This window comes from Patella vulgata, chromosome 3 (assembly GCF_932274485.2).
Source record: "Patella vulgata chromosome 3, xgPatVulg1.2, whole genome shotgun sequence".
NCBI classification, from domain to species: Eukaryota; Metazoa; Mollusca; class Gastropoda; family Patellidae; genus Patella; species Patella vulgata.
In genome coordinates this window covers 87070391-87092832 of record NC_065881.2, presented here as the reverse complement: position 1 = coordinate 87092832, position 22442 = coordinate 87070391, and the positions used below count along the sequence as shown (strand labels likewise).

Here is a 22442-nt window from a genome sequence, read left to right as displayed (position 1 = left end):
ATAGTGTGAGACAATTTGTAGGGTCTATGTTGTATCTATGGTATTTGCTTATACTATGTATATTTGTGAGACAATCTGTAGGATCTGTGTTGTATCTATGTTATATGTTTGTTCTGTGTGCATTTTTGTGAGACAATTTGTAAGGTCTATGGTGTATGCTTGTACTATGTATATTTGTGAGACAATTTGTAAGGTCTATGGTGTATGCATGTACTATGTATATATGTGAGACAATGTACGGTCTATGGTGTATGCTTGTACTATGTAAATTTGTGAGAAAATTTGTAAGGTCTATGTTGTATGCATGTACTATGTATATTTGCGAGACAGTTTGTAAGTTCTATGTTGTATGCTTGTGCTATGTATATTTGCGAGACAATTTGTAAGGTCTATATTGTATGTTTGTACTTTATATATTTATTCGTTAATAGTTTCTTAACTATTGATTTGTTACCACTAATTAATGTGTAATAATTTAATATTCATCTGATAGACATTGACACTAATTGTGTTTTGTCGTTATAGATGTTAATTACAATTTATAAGATCAATTTAATGTCTACAACAACGAATACTGGAAACGGGTGATTAAAGAAATATGAAGTAGGTATAAATAGGGGTAATTAAGATCCATTAAAATATAGTTTACTGAATTAAGTAATAATGTGCGAATTATCACGACGCATTAAATATGTCCACCATTGGGTCGAAATTCACCTTACTACAATATTGTTCAATGCAATACCTATATGACATTAATAAACGATTGGTGAATACAGTGCTCTATAACTTATATCGTTCAAATAGTAAGTGATAACGTACTATTATTAATTGTAAGGAAACATATTATTACGTTATAGAGTTACTAGCCACCAGAACTTCGAAAATAAGTCTATGGCTTCGACAGTTCATACACGATCGACATAAAACTTGGCATGCGTGTTTTTTTTAGACAATTCTACGTTGAATTTTGATAGGACATGGTGAGATCCTGGTTTCAGTAATATTCAGTAACAACTTTAGCTATTTGTTTTATTGCATTTCAAATGGTTACAGCGTATTAAATTCAACATGGACCGTTAACATAGTGCTTAAATATATGTTGAAATTAAGTTGTATATGAATATCGTGCCTTGTCTATCGATATATGTTTATATGGCGTGACATAAAGGTGTATTCTACTAAACTAGAGTATCTTTCTATCCTCTAGATAAACCGTCTTAATATATTGATTTCCTTTAACCATGAATGAAACCAATTTTTGTAATTATAAACATTCTTTATTTGTGTTCAGACAATTTCATAGATAATATATTAGTAAATATAATAAGGAACAATAACAGCACAGGTACATTGTTTTAATCACAATGTGTACTCAGAACAATGGCGTCACCAATACTTTTTTTTCAAATCCCATATATAATAGGCTACACGAAGCGGAACAGCCGATAATACGCACCCACCGATATGTTATACGTCACGAAATTCAACGGAAATAGATGATTCACTGAGATTCTGAGAAGGCCATGACGTAATGCTGGCTAGACTTTAAAGTAGTGGGGTTGAGAGAATGAACGGCGTTTTTATCTTATGTATGTATCCGGTTTCGATATCAACACGTTAAAGGAAAGCCTTCTTGATCCCGATATGTAACGATTTGGCTGCTATATTTAAGTAAATAACGCGACATCTAAGAATGGAGAGCCCCAACAGTATCCAGGCCAGTGTAACCTAGACGATCAAGGCTATAAGATGGGTAACAAGGATGTGGTAAGCCTTTGGCGGCGTTGCTTTCCATATTCGAGCGACGGGGAACTGCTACAATTGGCATCCAAATATAACATCACTCCAAAAAAGCTCAAAACCTACGAGATAATTTATACAAAGGAATTAACGAAAAATTATTCGAAGGTCTAAAAACTTGTGGAATGGGCGGCCGATTTCATTCATATTCAAAGGTTTGAGTGACTTCCCCCAACGAACTTTGTAGCCCAAATGGCGCATCTAAAAAAGTACCAAAAGGGCTGCAATTGATTTGGGTTTTTTTTTATCATTGGACCTGCTCTCACCTCTCAACAACCACCCTTTTGATATTCTCCTCCCCCCACCCTCAAAGCAGACACTGTGTGGCTATACGAATATAGGGCTTTTTTGGTTCCCATGGACCCTTTCAATAATACTTTGAAAATGCCGAAGTGTCATACTGCTTCTGGGATAATGCCTATTTATCTTACTAAATTAAAATGATTTTTCACCAATATAAAATACCCTTAGCTCCGATATAAAACTTCTCTGATTTACGCAGTGTTATTAACGAACGCCTTTATTAAGAAATATATAATACATTCATGATATTAAAATTTAATTTCAAATAGGCCTATAAAATGTTTCAATAGACACATTTGAGATTGTTGATTATCTTTTACAAATCATAACCCAAAAACCATATGAGTAAACACTTTGCATATGGCGTGTCTAGTATTATAGCACTGTGGGCCCTCTAATACCAAGAACTTGGCAATTTTAAACAATTGTAGGCCTACAAAGATATTTTTTATAGACATTACATATGAAGTGGGACCAGATTCTTTTTAGCTTTTTTTTTTTTGGGGGGGGGGGGGTTGTGTGTATTAATTATTTGAAAATGGTATAATTTATACTTGAATTATATGGTAATATGTTTTTGTTTTTTGGGGTTTTTAATTTGGGGCGTCATCTAATTGCTTATATTGCCTTACATAAAATAAACAGGTGGGTCTCAGATAAATGTCCCATGCAACGAAAATAAATTGAATGAATATTATTTTTGTGAATGATAGTAGGTTAAAATTATATGACCCGGGCCATTGGCAATATTGCCAATATATCTATATGTCGCAATAGATCTAACAACGTAGCTCTATTCAATGTTAATGCCGTGATTTTAAGTTAGGAGAGGGTGTTTATACAAATGTAATGGGGCCGTTTCCATGTAACAGGTGAAAACCCGCACATAGAAAACGGACATTAGTGTGTGATATTGCTGAATGGTACGCGTAAGATAACAAGTCGTATTTTATATATATATCAACGACAATATGAATTGTGACACAAAAAATCTCATATATGTCTTGACTTGCAATGGGTGTCTAAATTTTTACATAGGGGAGACGTCCACGCATCTACGGGATAGAGTACGCAACCATCGACGGGATTGTAATATTGAAAATGGGCCCTTATTTGTAAATAGACATATTTTTAAATGTGCACAACACCTACAAGTAAAATTCCAAATTTTCCCTTTTTATAAAATGAAAGTCGATGACACCACGAAAAGGAAATTAATGGAAAACCATTTTATTAAAAAATATGTTCCTCGACTTAATAGTCAATAAGTAACAATTGGCCATTAGCTTCATTAATTTTCTTAAATCTATCCCATGATTATCTTAAACTCATTGTTCATAAATTGAACCCCATATACTACAGATTAACACATGTGTGTACATGTTTCTATTTGTTAACGATATACTATGTAACCATAGACAATGGTAACTATAGCCAATTAAAACCACAGTGTTACTATGTAAATATGTATAAATATACTATACTGTCCATCTTTATACAATGACATTATTTATGAATAGTCCCAAGACGGACGAAAAGTACTTTAAAATGTTAAAATGTTATTAAACCAGTGCTGAAATCAGTTTGTGTCGGCATACCTTTTTTTTTCTTTACATCATTTACCGTGAAACAAAGTAGTGCAGCTTTGCGGTTGTGCTAATAATTTTGGATATATATATATATGTATGTATACATATTAGAAGGGAGAGGGAGATAACTATGTTTGCATTTTAGATGACCCTCTCCCATGTGGCCACAGATCACTAATTGACTTTAATGTCAATTCTCGTATCTTAGACCGGCTCTAACTTTTTCCCAAATTTTCGTTTGGTAGAAAGCTTTCTGACACAGACGGAGCAACATGCCCAAAATCACTTATGAGGTTCTTTATGAAAAACTTGTGATACACAAGCTGGAAGTAGATGCAATTTTAGGCCCTACATTTCAACCTAACCAACCTCGCAACTCTTGTATCCTACCGCATCAAAAATATGAATATTCACCAAAACCTGTCAGAAAAATTATTTTCAAGCCCTTTTTCTACACCAAAAAATCAACAAAAATCGCCATGCAAAAGGGGGAAAAAGGTAAAGGGAGAGGAAGACTAAACAATAGCTTTGGCCTTTGACACCGTAGGAATATTTGATCTGTGTCCATGTAATATTGGACTCGTATTCGTGGATTATATGTGTTATTTTTGATATATTAAAAGCGAGATAACTCTAGTTTGTCTGTATTGCTGATTACACTCACTAACCCACGTGCAATGAAGAATGGGTTAACCTTTGCATACAAAAGTTCACATTTAAACAGAATAAAATCTGTCCAATTATCCAACATTTGACGTTACACCTGCACATGAATAAATGTTGGAATGGTTGTTGATGTCCTAGATGCGATAACTGTATTAAAATGGCAAAAGCTGACCCTAAAATCCCCTATGCCCTGCATTTTTGGAACGGTTATTTTTTTTTAGATGCGTTATATGGGTTACACAGTTGGATGGGGATGGCACGGAGTTAACTGTTACAGTAGTCAATTTTTGATAGGACGAGTGATTGTACTAATGATTTTGTGGCATCTGTGGTGATGATGTTTCTACTACCGTTGATACGTCGCCACTGGATATAACACGATCTACACAGATGATCAACCGGAGTCTCTAAGGTAAGAATCAAAGATCACACCAAGATCCTTAACGGTACGAGAAACTTGAATGGTGAAATTTTCAATGGTTACACTTGTTTCAGATAGTTCCTGTAATCGATTCTTTGTTCCAAAAAATGATTGCTTCTCTCTTATCATCATTTAAACATATATTATTGCAGGTCTTTCTTTGGGTCTGAAATGTTATCTAAATTATTAATTAGACATTAATTAACTTATCAAGACCAGAATAAACTCTCGTTGCCATCGCTAGCCTACGATATTTACTAAATTAAGATCCGATCTGCTGCTCAACGCTCATTCATGATTAAATCAAAAATTGAATAATCGAGACTATGTTATGTTTATCGTACCGCCTTTCGTAATGATGATCGAGACTAGGCCAAAAATTCAAATTCCTAAATTCTAGGTTCAGAGTGTATCAATTTCACTGAAATTTTCAGCAAATTCCCTTTGCATTATCTAGTTTTTAACTATTATAGTGAGAACTGCCAACTCTTTGTCTAATCTCCCATAATGTATATTTAATGTAGATTTGTTTGCGGTCATCCAGGATTGTATATCCCGAGACCATAAGGTTATGGTGTTAAGAGCAGGGGTGATCTGATTTGTCTTGACACAGATGACATAATTTTTGTATCATCAGCGTATGAAAAGTGGTGGATGCCGCCGTGTTGGGATATAATATTAGCCACAAATGACGATTTGAGCAAGAACGCTGGACCCAGGAACGATAGTTAGAATACTCCACATTTAAGGATAATTGGGTCAAACTTAACATCATTTATTATAACCTGTTGACTGCGGTGTTCAGGGTATGCCATAAACCAAGAATGTGCACTTACCGTTATTAGGAATTCATTTCTGAGCCACGGTATCAAATGCTACCGAATGGTCCAATAGAATTAGTGCCGTTATATAACGTTCGCTAACTTGTTAACTTTTGGGGGATCACGTGGCTAAGTGGTAAGATGCTGGCTCACTAGCCTGGAGGTCGGGTGCTCGATCCCTGCATTGGTCGAGAAAGTTCATTCAGATTTTCCGGCGTGGTTTCACCTTGTCAGTGATGCAGGACGGAGGGCCTGACAAGGACAGCAGTCTCGTCGTTCGGATGGGACGAAAAACCGAGGTCCCGTGTACATATTGGCGTGCACGTAAAAGTCCCTTGGCAGTTGGAATTCGATATAAGAGTAGGCCGTAGCGCCGCTGCCCGGGCAACATTTTCCTCATAACCCACTGTATGGCGTATGCCCGTCTTCATTAACCCAGTTTAGGAGCAGAACAGTAGGACGGTAAACCCCATTTCATTTCATTTTCATTTCGTTAACTTTTGTCCCTACCATTATTCAATAAATACATAAAAAAGATTATATTAGTATGTATAAATAAAATAAAACCAAGTACGAACAATCCAAACAATAAGACAGAATTCGAAGTCCTAAAAAACGTTATAGGCAAAATAATGTATTCGAGCTAAATAGTGTAATCAGCAAATGGACTGCTCCTCGTTTGCCCTGAAACCTCATTTAAAGTTGTAACCTTGCTGGTTACTTTTGCTTGACTCAAGGCCTCTAGCCTCTAGCCTCTCTTGCGAGAGACTAGATATGGATGACTCTCGAACCTTCTAGACCGCCCGTTGTGAAAACGGTCTAATTCCGGGTATTGTTCTGGCTGTATCGTTGTTTGACTAGTGGTTAGGACTATTCTACTTTATTTGGTTCGTTTCCAGTTCCACGGGATAAATTATCACAAACTTCCAAAATGGTTTAAATAGTTTATAGTTCCGTTAAGCCAAGGGATCTTTTACGTGCACGCCAATGTGTACACGGGGCCTCGGTTTTTCGTCCCATCAGAACGACTAGACAGCTGTTCTTGTCAGGCCCTCCGTCCTGCATCACTGACAAGAGGAAACCACGCCGAAAAATCGGGATGAACTTTCTCGGTCAATGCAGGGATCGAACACCTGACCTCCGAGCCAGCGTCTTACTCACTTAGCCACGTGATCCGCCAAGTCAAACAAACATAATAAAGATGGTGTATACATTACATATTATTGGTTATGTTCTGATATCTAGCTGCCCTATATTGTGTACTGACTTGCCCAATGACCACTGTCGTCGACCCGTCTAATTGTCATAATGTTCAAAGTTCGCTAGAAAACGATTTTTGGGACTGGAAAGCGCGTTTACATTTTAAAATGTGAAGTGGGAGGATCCCCTCCATCTGGGTGGCGAAAACCCTCCGCCCCCCCCCCCTAAAAAAACGTTTACGGCCCATCCGCAGCAAGTAATCTGGCTACGGGCCTGTACATTCAGTGTGGCGTGATTCAATCCGAATAAGCTGTGACGCACCGCTTTTAATCCAAGACAAACCAATTCGAATTCCGGTGGCCGGTCACCGGAATTCGCATTGATTGCGCATACTGTATGAACGCATTTGAAGTCTTAACAGTTTTAAAGTAACTAAATTCCTGGGATTTGGTTCAAAAATAAAATTGTTGATTTAGTGGGACATAACTCTTGTCCCATCACTAATCGAAATAACGTCCAACTTTTCTGCACCAACAGGATAAGTTCAGTTTGCCATGAGGATTATTTGCCGAGACCGTGGCGTTTCTACCTACTCTACCAACTACCAAGGGATCCGCGCGACTTCATCCTGTTTTTGGCAATCGATCCTAGTAAAATACTACCCCCAAAGTCATTCCGACTGATTACTATAGATTCATATTTGGCAAAACAAATAACAAGCAAATTATTGGTAATTTAACAATTGGATTTGTGCAGGAAAAATTATAATCAATGCTAGAAATTAAATTTGATAGTAGAGTACAGGTTATATTTAGAAAATCAATTGAAAGGATTTCTAACTGACGATGGATTTATATTTGGAATGACGAATTGGTAATGTTGCAGAAAGTCAAGAAACAATGAATGGTTTAGATAAAAAAATCAAATTCACAGTTGAAACAAACTATCAGCCAATAGCATTCGTGGACGTTCTGGTCAAATGTAAACTTTTCCAGTCATTGGTTTCCTCTACTTTAACTTATGCTTGTAAGGTTTGGGGGTTTCATATTGGTAAACCCATAGAACAGGTTTTAAATGCTTTTTTTAAGATTTGTATTAAGGCTGGGCAGAAACATCCCAATTATGGCCATGCTAGGAGAATTTGTGTTATTTCCCCTGATAGCTGTTAAAAAAAATAAGAATTCTTAAATATTGGTTGACAATTACTCGTTCTCCAAATTCATTAATTTTTCAAATTTACAGTATAATTTGTACTGATAATGAGAAGGGAAAACAAAATTGGGTGGGGAATATTTGGCATTACCCTTCTTCCATAAACCAAAAGAATGTATCTCTAATTAAAACCCGCATCCAAGAACAATTTAAACCAGAATGGTTATTTTCCTTGGGAAATTCGAGTAAGCAGCGTTTTGTTTTAATTTATTCAAAACTGTACATGAACATGAAATTTACCTAAATTCATAAATTGATAATAAACATCAAAATAAAATATGTCAATTTCGATGTGTTATGCTTAAATTGAATGTTGAAACTGAGCGTTATACAAGAACGGGTCGAGAAAATACATTGTGTAGATGCTGCACAACGAATACCAATTTCTTCTCTGTTGCCCTGCATATATAAATTTACGTCGCAAATTATTTCATCGTAAAGTTTGGTCCTTTCCTTATTTACATAAATTCAAAACTATTTTAACGAACACCAAACATATATGTCTAATCAATTTAGGAAAATAGCTATACCAAAGTATGAAATTACATAATCAATTATTAAACACCCAAAAATGAAACTAAACACCTATTGGGAACTGTTTTGGGTGTACCTTTGTATTATCTTCGAATATAAATATTGAAACTACTTTATATACATAAATATCTTATTTTTTAATTATTTTTTTTTTCCTGCTATTATTATTTTGTTCCTCATATTCCTTATCTGTTGTACACTAATCACCATATAATTATATTCTATGTACCTATGCTGGCTATAGCAAGTGATTTGATTTGCCTTATAATAAAGTAAAGTAGTGAATCGCTGTGGAGAACTCCTTACAATCGATACCAAGAACGTGTCTGAGTGACAGGGCGGTTGGGTGTCGCAATGGTTAACGCGTGCACGTTGCACCATACGATCTGTCATTGAGTAAAGTGGTGGGGTTTCGTTTCGTGAGGTCTCCTGTCCAACCTCTCGGGTATACTCTAGGACGTCTACGCGAAAGCAAATTGTTGAAATAAATAGTTTAGTCCCGAAATGACACAGTTTGTGATGAGTGGACGACACCCCCCCTCTCTCTATCTTCTTTAAGATAAAGAAACCTACTTGCATGATATTATATACTGGTATTTAAAATTACAGGTATATTAACACGCCCTTTTTTTAATAAACAAGTATTTTTTGTTTTTAAAAAAAGCTTTTTAATAAACAAACATTTAGATAAACAAGCGTTTTAGGTAAACAAACATTTTAATAAACAAGCCTTTTAATAATCAAGTATGTTAATAAACAAGCACGATTTAGATAAAGAGATGGTTGCTCTGGCTGTAATAATTCCAAAATATATAATTCAAAATTAATATAATAAACATGTAATTCAAATTACTTTATTCTAAGCGACGTTATGACTGTTTGAAGTTTTGACATATATTATTTATTAGCGTAGCAACGTTACTTGGTATACTCCGTTTGAGTATAGGCTTGTCATGTGAATAAATGTCTAATTAATAATTTATATAACATTTGAAGCTAAATAAAAACCTGAAATAGGCAGAATTAGCTCTTACGAAATGCATCTGTAATAAACAAGTATCTTAATAAAGAAGCATGTAATAATAATGAAGTATTTATAGAAATACACATTGTAACAAATTTATAACCAATTACTTTAATAAACAATTAGCTTTTTAATCAACAATTAGTTTAATAATCAAGTATTTTAATCAACAAACATTTAAAAAAAAACCAAGTGTTTCAATTGAATTGAAAACTCATTATTTCAATTAATAAACAAGCATTTTAATTAATAAGCCGGTAATAATTAATAAAAAAAAGTATTTTAATTAATAAAAAAAAAGTATTTTAATTAATAAAAAAAAGTGTTTTAATTAATAAAAAAAAAGTATTTTAATTAATAAAAAAAAGTATTTTAATTAATAAAAAAAAAAGTATTTTAATTAATAAACAAGTATTTTAATTAATAAACAAGTATTTTAATTAATAAAAAAAATATTTTCATAAACAAGCATTTTCAATTAGGCAAGTATTTTAATTAACAAAAAAACATGTTAAAAAACAATTTTTTGTTAAGTATTCCAATTATTAAACAAGTATTCCAATTAAATAACCAAGTATTTTAATAAATAAACAAGAATTAAATTTAGAAACAAGTATTTAAATTAAGAAACAAGTATTGTAATTAATAAACAAGTATTTTAATTAATAAACAAGTATTTTTAGTAAAAAGGTATTTTAATACACAAGTTTGTTTTAATAAACTAGTATTTTTTTTTTTTAAAAAAAACAACCAAAAAAAACAAACAAGTATTTTAATAAATGAGTATTTACTAGGATTATTAACGTTCTTTCTTTTCGGCTAATAGAAATACTGAAAAAAAAAAGATATTTTACTTAAAATAGCTGGTTTTACCTCGAATATGAACTACATTGTATATCTTATATTAATAAAATAACGTGTCAAATATTATTTCGTATTTTTATAATTGAATAATTCAAACAAACTAAAATCATAAGTATAAATTTAGATAAAGAGGTGGTTGCTCTGGCTGTAATAATTCCAAAATATAAAATTCAAAATTAATATACTAAACATGTAATTCAAATTACTTTATTCTAAGCGACGTTATATGACTGTTTGAAGTTTTGACATATATTATTTATTATCGTAGCAACGTTACTTGGTATATATTCTATCGTACTTTCGAGGAATAGGCCATCTCGTAATATCGGGGCACCCAGAAAGAAAACCTAGATGATCATCAGTGACTTTTGTTGCCTTATATTTTATATCACAAATCCTAGCTGTTACTGATTCTCCCTACCCCACCCCCGACAAAAACAAAAAAATGTGTTTTAGGGTGCAAATCAAACCCACCAATTAAAGAAATAGTATATGAAAGTTTTAGCTTCAAAATATTAAGTCTTTTGAAAATATTACCCAAACAGTTTATAAATGTTACATACATCTTTTAGGGCGCTTGCGCATTGTGAGATTTGATAAACGTGACTATTTGATACCGTTGCAGAGGGGATTAAAGCGCAACAATAACCTGAAAATCGCTGGAAAACAACACAAAACGAAAGTAGAACAAGGCGTTGTCACACTTGCGTCTGAGTTGTTGATATGTTTGTCCCGGGGACGAATGATTGCTCGTCAAGACCTTCCTATCATACTGTACAGGATAAATAAAATTTGGTATTTTTTATGAAATCATATCACAGTGGTTCAGATGGTTACTTGTGACGAGAATAAAGGGATCCAAGTGTCTTAAACACAAAAATAGCCTGTTACATTCACGTTGTTATATCTTTAACATACAGATCAAAATCTCTCTTCGTCCTTACATAATTTAATGACGTTTCTTCCGCCTTGGATGCATGTCGGTAAATCTACAGCAATGATTAAAAGAAACGGGATTATCAGAAAAACTATTCCAATAAAACCAATAGCAACAGAGCTAGATCTTTTATCTTGTGCGCTTACTTTTTTCTTTACGAGAGCAGATATGTTTTTCTTGTCAACGGTGAGCTCCTTCACAATGCTTTCTACTGCTTCTTGCTCTGCGGCCGGGTCAGGGGTCACGACGATAACTTCCCGACACACCGTTGCCCTCATAATTCCGTCTGATCCAATAAAACCTGTAATCCCAGTAGAACTGGAAGCAATTGTGTCATTCACCTGAAGAGAAACGCAAGATGACTGAATTGTTGTAACGACAGTTTGGACCCTCTCTTTAGGACAAGGAAAATAAGCGTACAGAACTCTCGGCGTACACGATCCCGTGACGTCAGCTGTTGAGGTTTCATATGCTTGAACCTGTGTTTCTGTAACCGTGGATACAACCAATGAAGAGTCAACAACTGTCACAGTATTAATCTGTGATATTGTTGTTATAGCGTTTTCTACTGGTTGGGTAGCTACCAAAGAATCCGTCGTAACCTCTGCTGTCATGTTTTCAGTTGTCGATTCTGTAGGTGCAATAGATGCCTTTGTAGAAGACCAGTATGTGGAGTACTGCGTTACTGTGGACATACCGGTAAATGTTATAGTGATCGAGGACGTGGTCGTTTCAGTTGAAGTTTCTATAAAAGTTGTCGTTTCGGTAGTTGTGCTTGTGACAGTAGAACGTGCTGTTGTAGATGGTACTGAAATATCGAATGAAGTTAAGTGAAGCCGGTACAAGAAGAGAAAACCAACGAGGTTAGGCAGGCGACCCCACTCCTTGTCACGTGCATGTGCTTGACTCAATGACAGACCTTATGATCTAAAAGCGGACCCACACACCAGGCGACAAATTAATGGCAACTGGTTTCTACCACAGTTACGGTGTCATATCGGCAGACCGGCTATGGACAAAAGTAGTATCTGATGCCTTGAAAGACTGGATATTCTACCCACAGAACTACACACATAACTACTATTTACGTAGAAAGTTTGATGTGATTAAATGGATATTTATCACTTTTACAACAATTGTTTGAATAAGACCAGGGCCCGATTCCTAAGAACGTTCTTATGCTTAGATTTTAAGTAGACTTCATTGTAAGCACAAGAACGTTTTTATGCGTTCCAAGAAATCTAAGTCCCAAGCAAGGTATACGGCTTGCTTACCAACCTTAAGTCTGTTTCCACTTCAAAAAGATGGCTGACCGTAGAGTTATTCGACGGCATTTCCGACACCTTTTGATACCAAAGAGACAATTACAAGACAGAGAAAATCCTTCTCCAGAAGAAATTAAGAATACTATAGAAAATGTCGCTTCTACCCTGAAACCATTTTATTTATTTGCCAATTAGTAAATAATAGGCTACAAACACACGGGTTACTTAAGATCAAGCGCTCTCACAATTATTCAGTTAGTTTGTATGTGTTTGCGTTTTTTTTATCTTGTGGCACATTTTATATGTGTATAGGGGACATGTCAAATAGCCTACCTCTAAATCAACCATATATATATATATATATATATATATGACGTCAATGAAGCAGACGACAAATTTATGACGTAATTCGCATACCAAAGTTGTTTTTGTGACGTTAAAGAGCATCGTAGTCTCAGTTTATGGTAAACTTTACCAGTCACAATGTGCTTAGACTTATACTTGACTTGTGCTTACGTAAGAATGGTCTTGAGAATTTTCTAGGGACGGTATTTTTATAAGTTTCTTACGTAAGAAAAAGTGAAGCATGACTTTGTGCTCACTTTAAGAATTTTCTAGGAACCGGGCCCAGGGCATCTTGAGTACCTATAAATTATCTGTTACTTATTAATGCACATGGCTTACCTAAACTTGATGGTTGGTTAGCACAGTCTGTAGGATCAGAATCGTCACGGACTACATCATGTCTCGCACTGTCGATTGCAGTCTCTACAATAAAAATAACATGATATAACTACATATCAACACAACTATATCACGTGCCTCACTGTCGATTGCAATCTCTACAATCAAGAAACACTGGTAAGCAGAAATTTATGATGATTTATGGACTTGGGCACTGTTTCTCGAAATCTTAACTAAAAATAAAATCCAAATTTTAGTAGATATTTCAGTTTTGATTGGCTAAGCACTAAAATAAATCTAATATTGTCCAATCAAATTACTAAAATTTTGATTTTATCTTAGTTAAAATTTCGTGAAACAGGCCACTGTGCCTTTAGTAATGACAAATTATGCCAGTAAAAGTGATCATTATTCTAATGATTGGTATACATAGAAAGTGGCTAGAAATGATACAGTAGTCATTAATTAGCAGGTGTGCAACTAGCTGTAAAATATGTCATTACTGGTGTAAAAGCGTCAATAATTGCAATACCCATCACTATTGAATACACACTATCGGTGTATAGCATTCAATAGTCACGGTTTTAACACCCTAGCCACGTGTTACGGTATCGAGTCTTTTAGTCAGGTTCTTGATGACAACACTGGCTTAACTTCTATTCTTCTTCAAACATATCATATACAAAACTTAAGACTCGGTAATTTGCTTGTGCTGAGGGAGGCATGGTTCTAGCTTACCAACTCTCAACTAACTTACATGGCCGCTGTCCTGTTTTAACTCGAGACCTGCCTGGTACCTTCTTGACGCCCTCGCCTAGCTAGTCTGCCCTTATCTACTTTTAATTTCTACTTATAAACTCTTTCTAGATAAAAGGATGCCACAAGATTATACATCTAGCCATTGCCAGACCAAGTCTTTAGTACAGATTGCATTACCAGACAAAGGATATCGAAGAGATTATGCTGTTGGCTATTTATTGCATCATAACTCAGGCCAGGGGTAGTAACTAATGACTTATACGTGGCCGTTGGCCGTGTCAGACCAGTGTCAATATCATAATCTGATAAGGTTAATCGGTTTCATGTATGGGAGGGTGTTAAGTGATATTTCCTAAATAATGTCAATTGTGTAACAGACGTAACACCTACTTAATGAATACTACCTGATTACTAACTATTTTAACTTACTTGAATAAAAATAATATATATAAAATGAGGGAGACACCGACGCACACCTGACTATATCATTATATCACACTGTCGTCTATCAACAATAAATACACAAACACGACCACATAATATTTCTGTTTCACAGTCTGTTGCACATGCCTATACATCAAATATCTTACTGTTAACCACAATAAACAAATAGATAATGGTGATGGTGGCAACAATCGAAGATCAGCCAATTAAAAATATACTTTAAGATTGAAGTTATATTTTACATTTAATCGCGAATACGATCTGTTTATTATCGTAGCAATGACAATCAAGACTACGTTAATCATTCATAACCTCGCTCCGAATAAGGCAATGTGACGTTAAACCCCATTTCATTTCATTTATCTAAATCTTACATAATGTATCTTTAAGTATTTGCAATAAACAGAAATGCACTAAAAAGTATAATTACCATATGAACAATTTTTAATGAAAACTGTTGTGTTACTGACATCTGTGGCTAATAGCATGAAACATATATGTTGATTAGCCAATTTGGTCGTCAGAAAACAACCAGTTGTATTGGTACAGATAACTTTACAATCACCTAATGTCGACGTTAACACTTTATATGTAAACGATGTGATCGTCGACTCATCATAAATACACGTGCCATCTGAAATTAAGAGAATGAACGGTATTCAAAACATTATACCGTATTGTTATGTCAATCCCATTTATACTTCGATAAGTTTAAAACACGCTTAAATTACTTTAAATGCAAACGTAATTAATGTCAAATGACAGCTTTGTTCCTAAATTCCCAAATTGCAACCCACCGTACTGTGTGAAATTGGCGCTGTTTGGATGTGGATGCAGTATACAATCGTACGGATGTAACCCCTTCCAAGCACCGTTTAACGTATATAAACACCAGTGTTCAGTGCTTACGTGTAGGAGGGTGTAACTCGTTCGTTCATTATATTTTGGGAGTGCTCAAGAATGCAACTGACATGTAATTGCCCCACCCAACCATTTTAAACAATACAGTTGTAAACCTGTGTGTTGCGGTGTGGGGGTTAACAGAAATATGTTAATTACAAAATAATAATAATATAAATATTAATCCTAATAATAATAATCAGAATAATAATAATTATCGTAATTAGCCTAACAATAACAATAAGCCTAATGGTAATAAGAAGCCTTATAATTCGTATACTTTGAACTCACCTCTGTAATGCTCGCAAATAAATGTGTTGTTTTCCTTACAATCAAATCTCTGTAACCCGTTGTCCATTTCTCTATAGCAAAGTTCACCAGCATCGTAATTGGAGTCAGTACGGGTTCTCCAATGGAACGATGCCGACAGGTGTGTCTGTGGAGGTGGACATCCCGGACCATCCCAATGTCTGGATGTGGATGATGTCCAATGTAAACCGGTCCACGGAGACTCAATACTGTAACGGTTAAGATACATGTTATAGATTCTGCTGTTCTCGAATCAGTCTGTGATTAAAGTATACTTCTCAATTTCGAGTCGATTCGATGGTATCTATCCCATATAGATTCTAACTGGTAAGGTAGTGATTCATTGACTAAATTTTACTTTGACTACACATAAGAGAGAGAGAGGGGGGGAGAGAAAGAGAGAGAGAGGATGAGGTCTAACGTCCACTCGACACAAACTAGTTCATTTCGGGACTAACACATGGTTCAATTTTTGTTCAATCATTCACTTGCGCGTAGGGGTCGTTAGAAGTGGGAGAAAACCGGAGGACCCGGAGAAAACCCACGAGGTTGGAAGGCGACTCCGCTACTCATTGTAACGTACAGCCGGGGAATCGAAACCATGCTAGTTGACTCAATGACAGACTTTATGATACAGTGCGCACGCGCTAACCATTCAGCCATCCAATCCCCCTGATTACACTTAAGGCCGTGCATTAAATTCATTTAAAAAGCTTAATTGAACAAACAGTTTCGTTGGCTGATATACAAACTCAAACCGAAGACAGTGTTTTCAATGACTCTTCCAGATCCAACAGTCGTAAGGACAAACCATCATCAAAATATGCTCGGCGAAAAAACAAAACGAAATAGGATATGTGTTTTGGTCAGATTGTCTTCAGATAATGTATATTTACAATAGGTGCATACACTATATTATTCTTGCAAATCGTGTATGGAAATAACACTTAAAGCAGCATACGATGTCATGTTCATTTACGGTAGGTGCAAACACTATATTATTGTTACAAATCAAAAGAATAATATATCATTAAATCATGCGTAACTAGCTCCTGCTCGAACGTGTAGAATGTAATTTGTAAGTCTAAATAGACCATGCCTGTAAAATGGACTATCTACTTTAGTAATAGATCTCTGCGCCGAATGACCGCCATATTAAAAAAAAACCTTGCACACTATTTTGTAATGTGGTTGTAATAAACTTTACATCTTTCATACACACAAAGACATAAATAAGCAGTATCGATTTTATTAAATGGAGACTGAATAAATACTTTTCAAAATTCTTAGGAATTAGGAATTACAATGTCAGTCAGCTTAGGCTGTGGACTATTCAATATGCGGGAGCGGGTATTTGTAAAAGTTCAATTCTTTCTATTATTTACAAAGATACGATGAAGTTTTACTCTATAGATCCGTGCTGGTTTTTATGTAAATGACACACTTTCCCCCTTTTTTTGCTTCTTTTTATTGACAGCATTTGTGGACAAACAAATCAGGTCTACAAATTGAACTACAGCAGTCTGTTTATTTTCGGATGACGTCATAATATTATAACACTTTAGCCGCCATCTTAACGTGCTCGCAACGTATAATTGATGGGTCGGTTTTTTAATTAAATTGAATCCGAGTCGGGGAATTATATAGCGTTGATTTCTTGTCCTTAATTATATCTGAAATAATTAATATTGTACATAGTAGTGTGGATTAACCCTTGCGAAATTTGATATTGTCCGCCCAAATGTAAATCACTGTTTCATTAAGATCAAGCGGAACTGCATGTACCTAAAATGAGCCGATCGAGGCGAGGTTGCTGTAACATTTAAACATGTGACAGGTTCGTCGTTCTACGGTGGCGCGGTCTTTTACAGCGGGGCGGTGACGCGGTTGAGCGCTGAGGGGACTTCGAAAAGGTTGAAGATTTCTTCAACTGTGCGCGTTCTAAAAGGGTAGTTGTCTTCACACTTGAAGGGAGGGTGGGTAGGTCACTCAAAGTAAGCCCGCGTAGTGAGGTCTTCGTTACGAGTAAATGGATCCGAAGAGGGCGGTGAGAGATAACGATATAAACGGGCACCCAGAGGTTCAAATCCTCCGGAGAAAGATGTGACTTGATTATCGAAGATGCTCACCTTGAAGAAAATGCACCGGTTTTCATAGATATGTACTTTTGGTATTTTGTTTCAGTTTCGATATTAATTAAATATCCCCCATTTTGTCGGCACACTTCTCGTGCCTCCTTCCAACTTTTCTTGTTAGTAAATAATGTATACACAGTTGATCCTCTTACACTATCAGCTGAAAGATATAATGATATAATGGAATCCTGGAAACTTTACTCGGGCCGGTTTGAGGATTACAGCAATATAATAGGACTATATAATAGGACTATAATAGAAATTATATAGGAACTTGCTTGAAAAGAAGTGTCAGTTATTTAACCCCGGGTGTTAAAAATGTATGGTGCCTCAGTAAAACCATTGTGCCGACAAATTAATAAACAGTTACACACGTCAGTCCCTAAATGATTCTATCACAAACGTGCCAGTCCCTAAATGACTTTATCACACACATGTCAGTCCGTAAATGATTACATCACATACTTGTCAGTACATATATGTCACTAAATGACTCTATCTCAAACGTGTCAGTCACTAAATGACTCTGTCGCATAAGCATTTAGCCCTAGTGACAGGAACAAGATGGCGAACACCATAGTGACTGAGACCATACAAGTAAAATGTTTTCAGCCCAATAGATGGCAGACCACCATTAATTTCCCCATTGACTTCAATGTTAATTCTGGCCTCTTTGCCCACCTCCAACTTTTCCCCAAATTTTCGTTGGACTGAATGCTTTTCACTACAGGCACAGGAAAAAATGGTCTTGTCTTTGCACTGAAATTTGTATGAGGTTGACGACCAAAATTTTGAGATACACAAACTTGAAGAAGCATACTAAAAACATGTAACTAGTTGCCGTAATACCGCCGTAGCCAACCTGATAACCCCGTTATCCTTCCGCCTCAAAATCATGAATATTTACCAAAACCTGGCAGAAAATGTTAATTCAAACATCCTTTTCGTCCATTCTAGACCAAAACATCAACAAAAATGGGCATGCAAAAGGGGAGAAAAGAGAGAGAGAGAGAGAATTGCTATAAATAGACGAACTACAATGGGGTACCGAGATGGTGAAATTTAATGGTGATCTGCCTCCAGATAGGGATAAATGGGCAAAGAGTTTTCTGCCCTTGTGAAGGGAAAAATATGGGTAACTCCCTTTCAGCCCTAATGGCTTAGGCAATATGGACAAAGCTCTTTCATCCCTGGTAAATCCCTGATAACCGGGGCAATATGGCAAACACAAGTTCAGCCCCAAACTGATCAGCAGTAAATATACGCTTGGCCATTTCTATCACTGTAAGGGGTGAGGTAATTAGCTCTCAATATTAACCATTTTCTTCTGCAAATTAAATTCAAAAACAATGTTTCAAATTATTAAAGAAAATAAATGTGCTGAAAGTATATGCAGATAAATAATATTTCCTGTTGAGTGGAAATGGGAACATAAAATATTTAAATTCAGGTTAGGCCAGTCAGTGTGTATTACTTGGTTTGGCGGTTATCAAGATCGTATCATGTGACGTCAAACGTTGACCTATACAGCACGTGAACGTAAAGGTCAGTCATGATCTACAGGCTTAAAAAGAAGTGTTCGTAATACCGCTGTGACATATTAATTGAGCCCAGTCACCGAGACATTAATAATAAGTTATAACATGAAAGTGCCAAATAGTATGAAAATGTTTTTCAGAAAAGGCTGGATACAATATTAAAAATTTGAAGTGTAAAACGTGTAAGAAAATGAAATGAAATGGGGTGTAACGTCATACTGTTCTGCCCTGACTGGGCAAAGTAAAACGTGTCGTGTAATGTAATACAGAACCAAAAAAAAAAAAAAAAAAAAAAAAAAACCTATTGTATCAATGATTTTACAATCTATTTGGACTTACTGGAGATTTGTTTACTTCATAATAGATAAAGAGCACTGTTTTACCAATATTTGCTCTCCTCACACACAGATTTACGAAATTTCAAGCTATATGTGAGGTAAGACATGCTATTATCAGTATCGCACACATGATCGTGCATTTTCAGGACAATGTCGATTTTTCATAGCATAAAGAATTCTTAAAATGATTATTTAACATTTAACTATGAAAAGAAAGTCAAAAAAAATCTCCCGGCCTGCATTCTAAAAGGTATACCTGCAATATCAATGGCCTATTTTCCCTCGGCTTGGATATCGAAATTATTAATTCATCTAACCATGTAGAGAATCAGCATACATGGCTTTAATTTTTACATAATGTTTGTTAGGAAACTGAGAAAAAATATTTTAAATTTCTTTAATTGGAAATCGTGAAAGAATTGTCAATAAAATTCTAATACGCCCACGGGGCTGATAAAGAAAGTGTCTCTAGTCTTTCGGATGGGACGAAAAAGGTTCACCTGTGAGAACATTGGGATACAACCAAAAGAACCCTTGGCAGCGCTGCTGTCAATATTACTTCGTCTCATATTTCACACGTAAATATTGAAATGAAAATTACTATGTGTTAGTCTCAAAATAGAAGTGTTGTGTTGAGGAGACGTTAAACCCCATTCCATTAATATGCTAATTTATTATCAATTGTATATAGCAATTTACCTGTAGCAGGTACATCTAGTACAGTGGCTTGTATTGAAGATATGATCAACATAAAACACACAAAAATCATCTCTATTGACAACAAATTGGGTCTATATCTTAAAAAATTGACATCCATTGTCACATCTTTAGTTTTATTGTCATTAAATGTCAAAATTTATCCGTAGAACCCATCTCGTGTGATATGTTTTCAAATATAATGTAGATATTTCGTCTATGTTTCTTGTTGAAAGTAACAAATCCGAAGATCGCTCGTTGATAATCACATTCCTTGGTTGACATAAGTCGACTGAGCACACAAATAACAACACAACATAATTTAAATGTGTATGGAACACAATCTTCTCTTATTAATTAACCAATCTGCATCATCGTATAGTGCCGTCGATCGTTTGTTCATTTGTCTTTTGTTTCGTCTATTTCTTGATATGCAGTTATCCCGTGTAGTTGCGAAGGCATCCAATAAGAAAATGTTGAGAATAACAGAGCATACTGGAAGAAGAAATGTCGCGGAGGAAGGAATGCGAGCATGTAAAATGTCGTGAAACCTATTCAGATTTATCTTGCTGTAACGGTCACACACAATTAGGTCTTTTCAGGTATTTATATATTATTTATGCAATGAGAAACAAATAGCTACTAACTACGGTGTTCTAATGTAGTAAGCTCATTCCATGTCAAGTTAACCAAATTCTCAGACAGTTGTCAGTAAAACAAAATCTAGTCATAGTCTAGTAGTTTCAAAACTTGCGAAAGGATACCTCGATTGAAAAGGTCATATCTCAGCCAATATTAATGCTAGAGTCACAGAACTTTGTGGATTTACAGAAATGTGTATATACTATAACATATATGTTTTTTTAAAATCTTCTAAGGGGTCACCCGGCACGCACTGGTCCACTGGACATGGAATTGGCCCAAAGAGGTCGCTTTTCACATAAATGCTAGAGTCATACAACTTTGTAGTTTAACAGAAGTTTGTATGTACTATATGTTTTTTTATATATAATCTTCTAGGGGGTCACCCGGCACGCCCTGGTCCACTTGGCATGGAATTGGCCCAAAGAGGTCGCTTTTCACATAAACAAATGAAACGGAATAAAATGGGGTTTAGTGTCCTACTGTTCTGTTCCTACTGGGTTAATGAAGGCGGGCATGCAGTGTGCTATGAGATCAATTTTGCCAGGACAGCAGAGTTACGACCTACTCTTATATAGAACTCAAATTGTCAAGGGTTATTTTACGTGCACACCAGTGTGTACATTGGACCTCGTTTTTTCGTCCCTTCCTATCGACAAAACTTTGTTTCTTGCCTGGCCGTCCGTCCTACACCACTGCCAAGGGGAACCACGCCGGAAATGACAGACCCTAGATCTTAGGGTCTGTCATTGCGGTTTCAATTCCTCGTTGGTACGCGACAAGGAGTAGTGTCGCCTGTCCAACCTCGAAGTTTTTTCTCTTGTTCCTCCCACAGCTTACGGCCCCTAAAACTGAACAATATGTTTAGTCTCTCTCTAATTCGTTGGACCTCGTATTTAAACATGCATTATGCAAGAGGACTTTCAGCACGCACCTGTTAAACATTTATTATGCAAGAGTAAATCTGCCTATTGCAGATCTTTCTTTAGGCCTGAAACGTTATCTAAATTATTAATTAGATATTAATTAACCTATCCAGACCAAAATCAACTCTAGATGGCATCGCTAGCCTTCGATATTTAGTGGATTATGAGCTGATTTACTGCATAACTTTCCTTCACGATTTAACGATTAAATGGATAATCGAGACTATGCTGTTTATCATACTGACGTTAGTAATGATGATCGAGGCTAGACGGAAATTTCAATCGCTTAGTTCTCGGTTCATAGTGGATCAATTTGAATGAAATTTTCGGCAAATTGCCTTTACATTATTTGGTTTTTAACTATTATAGTGAGAACTGCCAACGCGTTATCGAATCTTCCATAATGTATCTTTAAGTAATGCGTCTGGGGTT

General features: G+C 35.5%; 1 protein-coding gene across 1 annotated transcript; it reads right to left on the bottom strand.

Moving 5' to 3' along the window:
* Window positions 1-10979: 10979 nt before the first annotated feature.
* On the bottom strand, window positions 10980-15762 carry LOC126814282 (uncharacterized). Its single transcript, XM_050539361.1, has 4 exons — window positions 15718-15762; window positions 14957-15160; window positions 13324-13407; window positions 10980-12182 (listed from the first exon to the last, which is right to left on the bottom strand). The coding sequence occupies exons 2-4, from the start codon at window positions 15012-15014 to the stop codon at window positions 11359-11361; spliced, it is 966 nt and encodes a 321-aa protein (XP_050395318.1). The 5' UTR covers window positions 15015-15160; window positions 15718-15762; the 3' UTR covers window positions 10980-11358.
* Window positions 15763-22442: the final 6680 nt, after the last annotated feature.